Genomic DNA, 13,511 nt, shown 5'->3' with positions numbered 1-13,511 from the left:
TCGGTCACTCGGGGATCGAGGGCAATGAGGAGGCCGATCGGCTTGCCAGGGCTGCATCAAGAATGGAGGTGTTCGGGCCGAGACCGGTGCTGAGGGTTCCTTTCTGTTTTGGCAGGAGGAGGCTTTGGGCCTGCTTACGGAACGAGCACCTCGAGTTTTGGAAAAATGAGCTGAGGACCAAGTGTCGACAGGCCGGGGCTCTACTGGAGGAAACATCTAGTGAGGGCCTGGTCGGGGACATAAGGTCCTTGAGCAGAAGAGACGCCAGGCTAGTAGTGCAAATACTGACTGGCCATGGAGCCCTCAATTACCACATGCACAGGCTGGGCCGATTTGATACGGCTGAGTGTAGGGTTTATGAAGAGGAAGACGAGACAAGTCTCCACATTCTTTGTAACTGTCCGGCCTATGCGGGGCTGAGACTAAAACTGCTAGGCTCGGCATTTCCCGAGCCAAGGCAGATTAGCAAGCTACCTATGAGAGATCTGAGTCTCTTTTGGAGGGAATCGGGGCTCCCGTAGGTGGCGAACGACTGGAGGGTGACACAATGGACAAGAGTCTGCGTGTCGTAGGCGGATCTTTGACCCGAGGACCGCCTCCTCAGTTCTATTATTATTATTATTATTATTATTACCACTAGGTGTAGGTGGAAGAAAAATTAGTCCCAAAAAAAGTTTTGGAAAGAAATCATTTTTAGCAATTTTTGTAAAGTCAATAAAAAAATGTTTATAACTTGAAAAGAAAGAATTTTCGAACCCATGTCGATATAACTTTTTTTCATTCTTATGAAATGAGTGAAATATGCTTTTAAAGTTTGATCAACTATTTTTGAAACAACCTGTGTGCGTGTGCGTATGCGTGCGCGCGCGCGCGCGTGTGTGTGTTAGTGTTCGTGCATGTAGGTGCGTGTGCGTATACGTGTGCGTATATGCGTGCATGTGCGTGCGTGTGCGTGCGTGCGTGTGCGTGCGTGTGTGTGCGTGTGCGTATGCATGTGTGTGTGCGTGTGCGTATGTGTGTGCGTATGCGTGTGCGTGTGCGTGTATGCGCGCGTGCGCGCGCGTGTGTTTTGCGTATATATAGTATAATTATTTTTTTTACTATTTTTACAAATTAGGAATAGCATCTGGAATAATTTTTCTGTTATTCGTTTAAATAAGAATGCAGCTAGAAATATACATGTATGTCAATATAATATAATAATTAAATTTAAATATAAAAAGATTATTATTAAAAAATCGTTTAAAAGACATTTAAGAAGTATTGTCTGCTAATTGGGATGTTAAATCAAGGTTTCTTTATTCATGGATTTATTTTGTCTATCGATAATATTCATGTTCCTCAACAGTACTGTGCTCAACAAAGGAAATCTTGGGCTTCAAAATCAAAAGAGTACAAGCATAAGTTTCAAATAATCATTTTGACGTTGAATTAACCTTAAATCAAAATGCTATTCTGAAAAGGGGCGATCGATATTGCAGGAATATCGACTTTTTATCAGCTTAACTAGCTATCAACTGTATCGACGTCGAATCAGCCTTGAATCAAAGTTACCAGGTTCTGACTGGGCGGTGTTACGACCTGGATGGGTGAATTGGGTATTTTCAATAGAAAATTCCTGAGAATGTAATTTTTTTTTATTGAAAAAATGTTTTTTTAAATATTGTTTTGCTCACGTAGATTTCACTTGGATGATCTACATGAAAAGAACGTGGACTCCACGTACCTGTTTTCATCGAGTTACTTCGACGTTGAATCGACGTCGAAACGATATTTGAATACTCATTGATATTTTGTATGCTTTCGACGTCGAATTGATCAGCATTTTAACCTTAGTTAGGTTCAACGTCGTATGAACTAGACGTTTCTGATTGGGTTATTACATGTTTTCCTTCGAATTTGATCGCTTCACGTTTGAATTTATTTACGCGTACTTTGTATTACATAGATACGAGAAATTAGTCTACATATCAGTGAAGATTTTAGGGTATTCGTTAGAATACAATAGCAACACTTTCTTTTCTTTTTCTTTATCTTATATACATATTACAAGCAAGTATAAAATAAAAAATTATAATATGTATACAAAATTTATACTTTTAATTTTAACAGAACTTATTTAGAATAGATCAATATATCTTTATAAAATATTGTGCAAAAATATTGCGAGAAGATAAATTTCGATTGATCATGTAAAATTGTAGAAAATCTGACAAAATAAAACAAATAAACAAATATTGGGTCATTAAGTATGAAACTTTACACATGTAAATATCGAGATATTCACATGTGTAAAGTTTCATACTCAATGACCCAATAGCTCTTTCTTTGCTCTTGTGCGAGTATAGAAATGGCATATCTTTGTTCTAAAATAAGCGTCATTGTATTATAACAGGATGTTTAAATCAAGACCATTGCTCGATATAATTATATTTGTTGCACCGCTAACCATTTCAATACACAGTTCATAAATGATAAAAGGTAAAACTGTAACCAATCGATCTTGAACACATAAATACTGTTATCAAAATAATGCAATTTATCACTTGAAAATGTAGAAATCAAAGTTAGTTTCTTGTATATTTTGTTACTCCAAAGATAGGACCTATTTGTATAATTAAAAATACGTTCAATTAATGGTTGAGATAAATTAGACTGTGCTATTTAATTTAATATCTTTTTTTAGACTATTTTTATTTATAACAACAAACAATTGAGAAAAAAGCTATTGGGAGTCAGCGCGGATATAGGTGCGCAATTAAAATTATCTACTTTATATTTCTTACATTGATACGATGAAGGTGACTCCAAAGCGAGTCGAAATGTTCGTTTGATTTTGTTATTTTGCTTAAGATGAATAAATAATTATAAGATCATTAGAAGAATCATTAATAATTTTGATTGCGCACCTATATCCGTACTGACTTTTAGTAGCCATTTTCTTAATTGTTTGTTATTTTAATTTTCAAGAGTCTTAAGTTATATCAATAGTTTTTATTTATGACATTAAAACAAAATTTTTAATCGGTATAACTTAAATGCACAAGAAATGCTAATAAATGCAATAAAACTCCTTCACCTTTCATCACTATGATACTACATAATGTTAGAACACCCCTTTTCACCCTTCTTAAAGAAGAGGAAAAGAGTGGTCTGCCTCGCTTGTTACTTAGTCGCCTTGGGCGGACAGTCAGCGTCGGGTTGATTGTTGGGGTGAGTCTCAGTGAAAGCCGGATGGTGTTCCAAATGACGGTCAACCCTCAAAATAGTAGGGAAAGGAGTCAAATCAACATGATATCTTCGTGCATTGAATACTTGTGGAACCAGGCAACAGTCCGCTAATGTTATCTCGTCGCCGACACAATATTTACCCGCATTCGACGATAATAATTTTTCCACAGCTAAAAAACATTTCTATCAGTGCTTATCAGAGTAATTATAGATGTAAACATGTTATGTCACTATTACATATATTAATAACTAGGCGTGTCATTTTCTTTTTTTTAATAAATGCAAAAATTATGGTGTTACCCAATATTTTTCTCGACAATCTTGGTATTTAAATAAGTGATTATAATTTCAAATCCTTACTTTCCTATTATCACAATTTTAACATAATACACTTAGATATACAAAGTTATTCAATATTGTTTATTAGAGATCGATTTATCTAAATTTGAAGATTTGAAGATTTTGGAAAAAAATTCAAACTCGCTTTTATTGCAAAAGTTTTACAATTACCTTACTGCAATTTTTATTATCATTACGATACCTGTAAACCCTTTAGTAATCCAATGCTGTGTCCATTCTTTCTTACGTTCTTCTCCGACATAGCTTAAAAGACCGACATTTTGCAACGGTTGTATACCACTGGCAATTACTTCACAAATCTCTCTTACTCTAGCTCTTTTAATAGGATCCGCTGGCATCAATGGACGATTCGGCCTAGTTTCTTCCAAATAATGTAGGATATTTAGCTATATTAAAAAAAAAAATTGTTTATTATTATAAATTCTGAGAAACGATCAATGACAACAAAAGTATTTGACTCTGACTGAATTTACTCACAGACTCTATCAGGATATGATTGTCGATATGGAGTGCGGGGACTTTCTCCATTGGATTAATCTCGCGAAATTCATTGGAATGTTGTTCTCCACCACTCTTCTCCAGATGAACAGGCTTTATGTCATATGGTATCTCTTTTAGATTCAATGCTATAGAGAAACATCAAAAACACATTTAAATTTATAAATATTAAAAATATATTTAAAAAATAAGCTGTCTATACAGCAACATAAAATTCTTTCTATCTAAGAAATAACATTATGAATTGCAACAATAAATTCATAATTCATTAAAATTTAAAAATTTTAAATACAGCTCACATATTTGATATTGATATTTATCTTCAATGTATAAAACAATTTATATATGTAAAATTCACATGTACAAAATTATATATGTAATATAAAGGAGCGAGCTTTTACTCACCAATTCTTACCCTCCAAGAGCAAGAACTCCGCCAATAAGAGTAAAGCACCGCCTATAAAAAGAAATAAGAAAATGCATGAATATACTTAATGGTTGGATTGTGTAAACTGGCCTTAAAAAATTGACATAATTAAAGCTAAAACCTGATTAACATACTGGAAAAAAAATTAATATCATCAGTAGATGTAAATAGAAACGAGTTATTGAGTTGAAGCTCTCATTCATTAAACATGCTCGTTACAACCGTTGATACTAATGACAATAAATCTATTTATAGCTGTGTTTCCGTCTGATTTAAATAAATTTCAAAAGACGATTAGCAGAACTTAATTGTCACGTAAAAAAATTTTTTTACATTTTTTTGAAAAAGGGTTAATAGTAACAGGCAGTATGCATAAAAAATCTGAAGCTAGCTTTTAAAATTATGCACTTTTCACAAATTTGTTCGTGTAATTTTTTATAATTTAATAGTACTAAATTTAAAAAAAAGAGTAAGAGAACTCATTTTGTAGTTTGATAGTAAAAAGTGCAGAAATATTGGATTTTTTACTTGTACAAAAATAGTATTAAAAAATATTTCAACTTATTATAATAATTTTTGCGAATTTCATTCGCTTACACTCGGGCTGGAATTTCGAAAGAGATAGTTTCGCGCACAGGCATGCACTTGCACATATACAATACGTTATACGCTGTATCGGCGTGTTATATTCTCGTTGTCATAAATTTTTACTGGCCGAGAAGAGTTTTGCCAACCCGTAATTCTCTGGAGTTCCTCGAACAGGAATTGAAACCGACTAGCGTTTGTTTTTCTGTATCTCGGGACAATCGTTGACGCGCGTCCATCGCGACAATTATCGCGAATAAACGTAAAGTTTTCATATTTGCATGTGGCTCTCAGAATTTTGATAGTGAAAGTACACCAATCCTGAATACATCATCGCCGACGCGTTCAACGTTTCTTCGAGACGTTGCGGCAAAATAATTATATAATTATATGTGATCACCGGCAACGCAGATCGGGCTGTTTTTTTTTCTCCACTCTCTCTTTCTCTCTCTCTATTCTATTTCTCGGCACTTGTCTACCCGATTGTCCATTTACCTGCATCAAAAGAAAGTTAAATCGCACGCATGTACTCACCTTACCCATCATGGACATTGTCGGTCTCCCGTGTACAGCGCTTACTTTTCGCCCAAGTCGATTATTCGATTGGCGACTTCGATACTATGCCGTCGAGTTCGTCAAAAGTAATTGAAAGAATCGCGATGAACGGGCGAAATTGTACCTCTTTTCCCTTTTCATTCGATTGCCATCCGTTTCCTCTTCCCTGCTCCACTCCGTGTCTGGCCGCTCCGTTCAAGCCGGCGAGTCGCGCGTATACGCGTCACTTTGCCAGCCGATAGTTGTAATCACAGAACACAGTTATGTAAGAGAATTGAATCTCACAACAAGAATGATAATATTAGAGTGCACGCTCGCGGTTGCAAGTGTCTTTGTCTTTGTCAGAATGTGATGTGGATGCGATTAATCACTATCTTTCTCGATAATTTGTATAGAAGCGAACATTTATTTAAAGCACACAAGAATATTGGTTTACGAATTACTTTGGCTTAATATTCAACTGATTTTGCCACTTTATAGAAAATACTGAGCCTATTACTGAATCGAGGAGAGTAGCAGTGCACGTGAACAGTAGGCGTTACACGCGTGATCTTTTTATTTCACTCTTCTACTTGAATTCAAATTTACTCTTAATTAATTAATGGATTTCAATACAAATAATAAACGTAGGAGGCCATTGCGCACTCCAGAGCTTTCCTTCTCTTCAATTTTAATGTTAATTTGACACTCTTTATTATTAGTTATATTTCTAGAATAACTTGTACATACTTGCAATCGTGACTCGCACTGCTCTCTCTGATTCTAAATCTTCAAATGTTCGTTACGGCGCTCTCACCTACCGTGTGACCATGACTACTAAACATTACCTTTCTTATTACTCAATCGATATCAGTTCTGTGATAATCTTACAGTTTGGCCATTCTGACTGCTTTATTCGTCTTCGAATGGACTATAAGTACGATACAATTTTCTTTATACGGATTACAAATTCTTCTATTTAATAGCCTCTTGCAATTTTAGTTTCTATTTTCTGTAACTAATAACGACTTTTAATTATTTATATATTATCTTTGTCTTTCCTTCCTTATATAACCATCTTATATAATTTGTAACTTTGACAATTTACACGCACACTCCTTGCACCTATATTATTTAATAATATTATAATAACACATTTGTAATACTGCTCGTATTTCTTATCATATTCTTTTCATTAATGTAAATACTGATTTCATATGTTTTTAATGAACTTAGTTTTAATTATTTCTTTAAATATATTTTCTTTTCTTTATACTCATCCATAATAATTAATATCTTATTTCTTTCCTAAACATTTCACCTAAAAGAGAAAAAATGAAAAATGAAAATTTCTTCTTACATCTAATAATGACATTAATGATACAACATATTTAAAATTTGACATGTATCATAGTAATAATATCTTTAATTCTATCTTAATTCTAACGTAGTCGTTCCTTTCAATATTAATTTAATAACTCTCTATTCACTTCTTCTAAATATGACTCAATTCGCAAAAAGAATTAATATATTTTTCTATTTAAAAAAAAAGAGTTACATCTTATATTAAGAATTTACTCATTTTTACACAAATTCTTTTCCTTCCTTTTATCAACTATTAATACACTGTAGAAGAATGTGAATAAAACTTTTCATTAATTTTACTTAAATTTAATTTAGCTTAGCTTAAGATGAGAGCCTTAAGGTGACTTACTACCTTAAGGGCACTTGAGATGACTGTGATTTACAATTGATTTCGCGCTATTATTTAGATTGATCATTATTTAGATTTATCATTTTCAGATTTATTATTTATCATTTTACTGCCGGGTCGCATACCGACACGGTAGACGACTCTACGACCTACGACTCAGGCGGGTGACCGCTTGTCTCTCCTTATTCGTCAGCCTTTAATATTTTATAACTTAAAAATTATTGTAAATATCGCAAAATGGTATAAGACTTTTGGCTTATATCGATCTCTTCTACTTCATCGTGACAAGTTATTATACAATATTCTAGAACATCCTGTATATGTGCGTACGCTTCGCGTGTGTGCAGCAGCCGTGCGTTGCGCGCCGAGAAATACTACATTTATGCCGGTGCGTGTATGTACAGTTAGGAGCTAAAAAGTTGCAACACATTTTCTTCGATGGTTTTTGGAATGAAGACTTGCTTATCGAACGGCGAACGTAATTTGTTCTTACCTGTTCTGGATCCAACCAATTACGTTCGCCGATCAATGAGCAATTCTACATTACAAAAAGAAGTGTTGCAACCTTTCAGCTTCTAACTGTACATACAAAAGTTAAGCTATGTCCATTCGTGTAACGCGCTTTTTTAAAGCTTTACATATATTACGCTCACTTTTATTGGAAAAAATTTCATGTTTATGTGTAAACGTAAGCTAAAAAACATGAAACGCAGATCTTATAAATCATAAATGAAAGATTAATATGCACGCATACCGATAACAACTTTTCATTCTCGTAAAAAACAAAGGCAACTATTGAAACGTTTAATTTAGGTATATTTATTTAACGTTCCCTAAGATGACTTGGTCACAAAAACCGGTATTCAGAGTCCATTCTTATTTTAAAATTGTCTTAAGTAATGTCTTAAGATGCTAATACAGTTCTCTAATTGGTTGATGACATTTTAATATAATACTTAAGACAATCTTAAATAAAAAAATAGACTATGAATACTGGCTAAAGTCACAAAAAAAACATTTTTGAACTTAAATGTTTAAGAACCTAAGCATATGCAAAATTTGAAAAGTATAGTAGAGACCACATTAAAACGAAGGAAAATGTAGAAAGTCTAATTATTATCCACTGATGTGGAAAACAGATTTTTTTAAGGATTTATTGGCATGAGACTTTTCATGTCAAATCGAACGAATTAACTATCAATCAGGTTTTTTTTAATTTTAAGGAAATAAATATATGATAAAAACAAACACAAAAATAAATAAATACATTTAAAAATATGTGCGTGTTCGTTTTTTATCATACATTTTTGCTTCGTCAAATTAGAATTAAATCGGGTGTGTTGATGGTTAATTTTGTTCAATTTTATTATATTATTTCAATTTATATTAAATATTTAAATTCTATAATATTTCTTCGATTCGCGACTAAATAGGAAAGAAATGAAGATGGTGATGTGGAAATAGACGAGGATATCGACTATGCACTACCTGTATACCTTAACAAACTTGCATCAGAAAAGGATAGTTCTGACGAAGTTGGAGCCAATGATAATGATTTTCAACAAAATGAAGATGTTACAGAAGGATCGGTAAATACACATTTCTTATCAGAAGTAAAACATATATTTTTGTATAAGAAAAACAACAATACAATCTGGAATTATTATGACAAAATAGGAATAATTTACAGGATTTGAGTAGTAAATGATGATATTAACGATTATATGATTAATATGGACGTAAAAGACAAACGTGACATAAATCAAGAAATCCAGGATGACAATGAGGACTTCCAAAATAGAGATCGAAATTTCAATGAACATAATATAGAAAATGTATTCAATGATGAGGTTTATGATATTGCAAATTAATTGAATACTGGAAGAATTAAGAATTATTTCCTGTAGTATTTTACTAATTCTTTAATATAAAAAAAACAAATAAATAACAAATAAAAAAATATATATGTATATACTACCAAAAAAAAAAAAAAAATAAATAGGAAACACTTTCCAGACACCAAAAATTAGGCTATTTTTAAATGGCTTTAACTCGGCGAAAAATCATCGTAGATAAAAAATAAAAAAAGCATTTTGAAGCTTGAAGTTTCAACTTTAACGCTGTATCAACAGATTTTCAAAGTTCTTTTAACTTCCTTGTCTTATGCAGTAAAGAAGCACACTTTGTTTTGTTCCTTAAAATTTTGTATTTTTGACACTTTGCAGCTCGACAAACGAATTTTTTTTTAACAATTCAAGTAAAACATCATAAACTATAACATTTTGCCTAAAATGTTTTTTTTTGAATTTTTCTACAATTTTTTTTAATCGAGTTACGCAAGTTTGAAGCTAAATTTGCATTTTTTTACAAATGATGTCCGTATTCCGTGAAAAATCATCGTAAACAGAAAATTAAAAAAAAATTTTAAAGCTTGAAGCTTGAAGCTTTAACATGCTATCAAAAATTTTTTCAATTTCTTAATGTTATGCTCATCGCTATTTTGCAATATTTCAGTGCTAGCAAGCTAAATTTGCCACATAACGCGTAGACATTTATCGGCAGTAAAAGTTGTACGCATAATCGCGCTTTTGCAAGAAGGTTTTAGTATGCTTTGTGTGGCGCAAAGTATTAGTGCATCCGTGTCCGTAGTGATTAGAGCTTGGTCACGATATCCGGACACGGGACGTTACATAAGACGCGAGGGCAATGGTTGTTCTCGAATAACGACAAATAGACAAGATTGAGACATTGTTCGTTATGCATTACAAAGACAAATAATTACCGTAAGAAGTATTCGTGATGATATTCAGTTGCGCCATGTATGCGAACAAACAATTCGCAACCGTTTGAGAGAAGCCAGTCTTCGTTCTCGTTTTTGTTCTCAAATAACGACATAAAAAAGTTTAGAAGAATTGCAAGAAACTTGAAGACAAACTTAGCATGACATTCCGCAGGATTGGATTGTAAGATGCATAATAGGCGAAAACGTTTACAAGCGGTAATTAATCAAAGAGAAGCAAACACAATATTAAACACACACATGTACACACGATGTGCAAAAATTCGACTGGCAACCTTCACGTGGTGTACATTGTGTAATGTTAATGTCGGCGGTAGACGTTATTTAACGGAAAAACGTACTGTAAAAAATATGTTTCTTTGAAATCTTGTAACTCGGTCAAAAAAATCGTAGGAAAATTATAAAAAAAAGCATTTTGTAGAGAAAATGTCATACTTTATGGTACTTGTATTGTATTTGTCGAGAAAAAAATTTTTTATTGAACTACAGGCTGTCAAAAATACGTAATTTTAAGGAAAAAATAATGTATCTTTTTGAGGCATAGCACTGAGAAATTGAGAAAATTTTTGAAAACCATTGATAGCATGTTAAAGCTGAAACTTTGAGCTTTAAAATGCTTTTTGTCTACAATGACTTTTTATGGACATCATTTGTAAAAAATGCACGTTTAGCTTTAAAATTGCGTAACTCGGTCAAAAAAAAATCGCAGAGAAATTAAAAAAAAAAACCATTTTGTAGGCAAAATGTTGTAGTTTATAATAATTTACTTGAATTGTTTGAAAAAAATTTGTTTGTCAAGCTGCAAAGTGTCAAAGATACGGAATTTTAAGGAACAAAACAAGGTGTGCTTCTTTATTGCATAAGACAAGGAAGTTAAAATTTAATATAACATTTATATTTATTATCAATATTTATTAATTTTTTGAAGAAAACCAATTACATTTAATTTTGATTTAAACATTGATTATATACTTTAATCTAAGAAAAATTTAACTAAAACTAAAATGAGGTAAATTATTGTTAATAATTTAATTGAATATAACCACCAGATGACAGGCATGATATAAAAATATCTAGAGTCGGAACACGCCAAATTTACCGTATCGATATGCCTTGACATGCGTACAAGTTCATATGTTAAGGCACTCGTGAAACCTAGTGTACATGATTTCAGTTTTTAACGATATAATTATCGCCGTTGGTGTCATTGCGCAGCTTTTTTGCCATGTAAAATATCTGTGTAACGACATCAAAAATTATCGGAACAAAAAAACATGTACAGAATACATACCTTGTGCACGATTTCACTGCGCATATTTACTCTACTTTCCTCTACCCCAAAATGTCCATTCTTATCTAATCAAAATGACATCTATAATTTCTCAAACATTCTTGCAAAAGTAGAAACTCAGTGGCGTAACTAAGCCTATGTGCGCCCTCCCGCAAATTTATTTAGGCGCCCCCTTTTCTTTCGCCTTAATTTTTTGCATTTGAACCTTGAAAAAAGTGTAGTCACTTTCAACTTCCCCGGAAGTGTAAGGCAATAAAATGTTTTTTCATAAATATGTTAAAATAAATTTTTTGGTGTAAACATTAAGTTTTCACCCGCCGCGAAGTCTAATACGTAGCATTGACATTCTCAATAAAAAGACACGCTGAATAAAATAAGTTATTAATCGCTGTCAAAAGTAGTACCAACAACTAAAAGAGCAGTTTTCCAGAAACACTAAAGGGTCATATATAGCAATTCCTACTAACGAGTTGGTGGATACTACGATCTATTTTTTCCCGTACAATGCAATAGAGACGTATTAGTCTTCGCGGGGTCGACATAGTAATGTTTAGCGTATTTGAAAACGCTATCCCTCAGAAATCAATCTGGGATTATATTTCTATCCGGGATCCAGGCTAAAACCAAGACTGATTTCTACTTTGGTTTTAACTATTAAAAATGTTTATGGAAAGTTGTTAAAGTAAACATTAAACATTGGATACATTAATTTATTTGTAAATGTATGATTAAATATTAATGTTTAATACAAATCGAAATATCGTAAATCTACAAAATCTGCTAATTACGAAGCCAGCAAACCGCGGCGATTTTTTGCGCTAGCAAATTCCTTAATTACTTTATCTAAATCGAGTTTACTAGCTAATTCGTGTTCTATGCTTAAAGTTGCAAGTCCGCTCAAGCGAGATTGGGACATCGTACTACGCAGATAAGTTTTTATCAACTTTAGTTTCGAAAACGAACGCTCTGCTGAGGCAGAAGTGACCGGTAACGTCAAATACAAAATAAGTGCTGTACAAACATTTGGTAAATTCGAGGCTAATATTTTGTAATCTATGAATAAAAATTGCGCAAGATCACTTATGGTTTTAAGATTCCGACTTGTTATCACTTTCGAAACGGTACACTTTAAACTTGCAATTTCTTCAATTAGGCAGTTAGATAAATCATTTTCGTATTTATCGCATAATTGCCGAGCCGATTTTTCAATTTCTCGTTCGCTTGAGTCGATCAATGTCGAAGGATTTAAAAATGAAAAATTATCCTTAATCTTCCGCATACTCGCGAATCGTGTTTTCAACTGACTAATCTGTACATCTAAGGACGCGTTGAATACAGTAATACGGAATTTTTCACTAGGCTCATTGAAGCGAAAGTCCTCTGACAATTCGTCATAAAATCTTTTGACTTTACGTTGCCGGCTCTGAACGAACGATATATCTATCTGCCAGCTTTTAGCAACGACTTCAGCTTCTTGTAAAAGAGAAGAAAAATCATTTCGAAGAGCCATCATATTACAACTAACACTTTCGAGCAAATCACAAGCTTCCTCTAAAGTGATATCGGGACTTTGAAGTGTCTTTGAAGCCAAGTTAATGTAAGACAATACTTTGCTCTGAAATACAAGCAATAATACAAACTCAAAGGAGTTCATATTTTTTTGGATATTAGCTGCTTCTTCAATTTCATGTTTTTTTTCGATATAAGAATTATTTTTGATAAACAATTCATTACAGATGAAAAATTGTATTTCAGAGCATTAACTGAATCATTTTGACTTGACCACCTAGTAGGACACATTCTTTTCAAAGTTTTTTTAACAATACAATTCGAATTTTGCGCAATATCATCATTTAAATCGTCCCATCGTGGTAAACTCTCACTAAAAAATACGTAAACGTGGTTAACTTGCATGTAAAATTTCGAAAGTTCTGGTATTGTTTTAACCGAATCTTGTAACACCAAGTTTAAATTATGGGAGCTGCAATGAACAAACTCAGCATTGGGAGACATTTTTTTGATACGCGACTGTAAACCTGAATATTCTCCACTCATAACTGCAGCCCCATCA

The 13,511-nt window shown here is 32.9% G+C and overlaps 1 protein-coding gene across 1 annotated transcript; it reads right to left on the bottom strand.

The window, feature by feature from the left end:
• Nucleotides 1-1,619: 1,619 nt before the first annotated feature.
• Nucleotides 1,620-6,412, bottom strand: LOC105202908 (probable maleylacetoacetate isomerase 2). The gene is made up of 5 exons (XM_011171598.3): nucleotides 5,636-6,412; nucleotides 4,495-4,546; nucleotides 4,069-4,217; nucleotides 3,773-3,977; nucleotides 1,620-3,401 (listed from the first exon to the last, which is right to left on the bottom strand). Exons 1-5 carry the CDS (start codon nucleotides 5,651-5,653, stop codon nucleotides 3,166-3,168), a joined length of 660 nt encoding a protein of 219 aa, XP_011169900.1. The 5' UTR covers nucleotides 5,654-6,412; the 3' UTR covers nucleotides 1,620-3,165.
• Between the last annotated feature and the right edge of the window lie 7,099 nt (nucleotides 6,413-13,511).

Source organism: Solenopsis invicta, chromosome 5 (genome assembly GCF_016802725.1).
Source record: "Solenopsis invicta isolate M01_SB chromosome 5, UNIL_Sinv_3.0, whole genome shotgun sequence".
NCBI lineage: Eukaryota > Metazoa > Arthropoda > Insecta > Hymenoptera > Formicidae > Solenopsis > Solenopsis invicta.
This window is presented reverse-complemented; position numbering and strand designations above follow the sequence as displayed.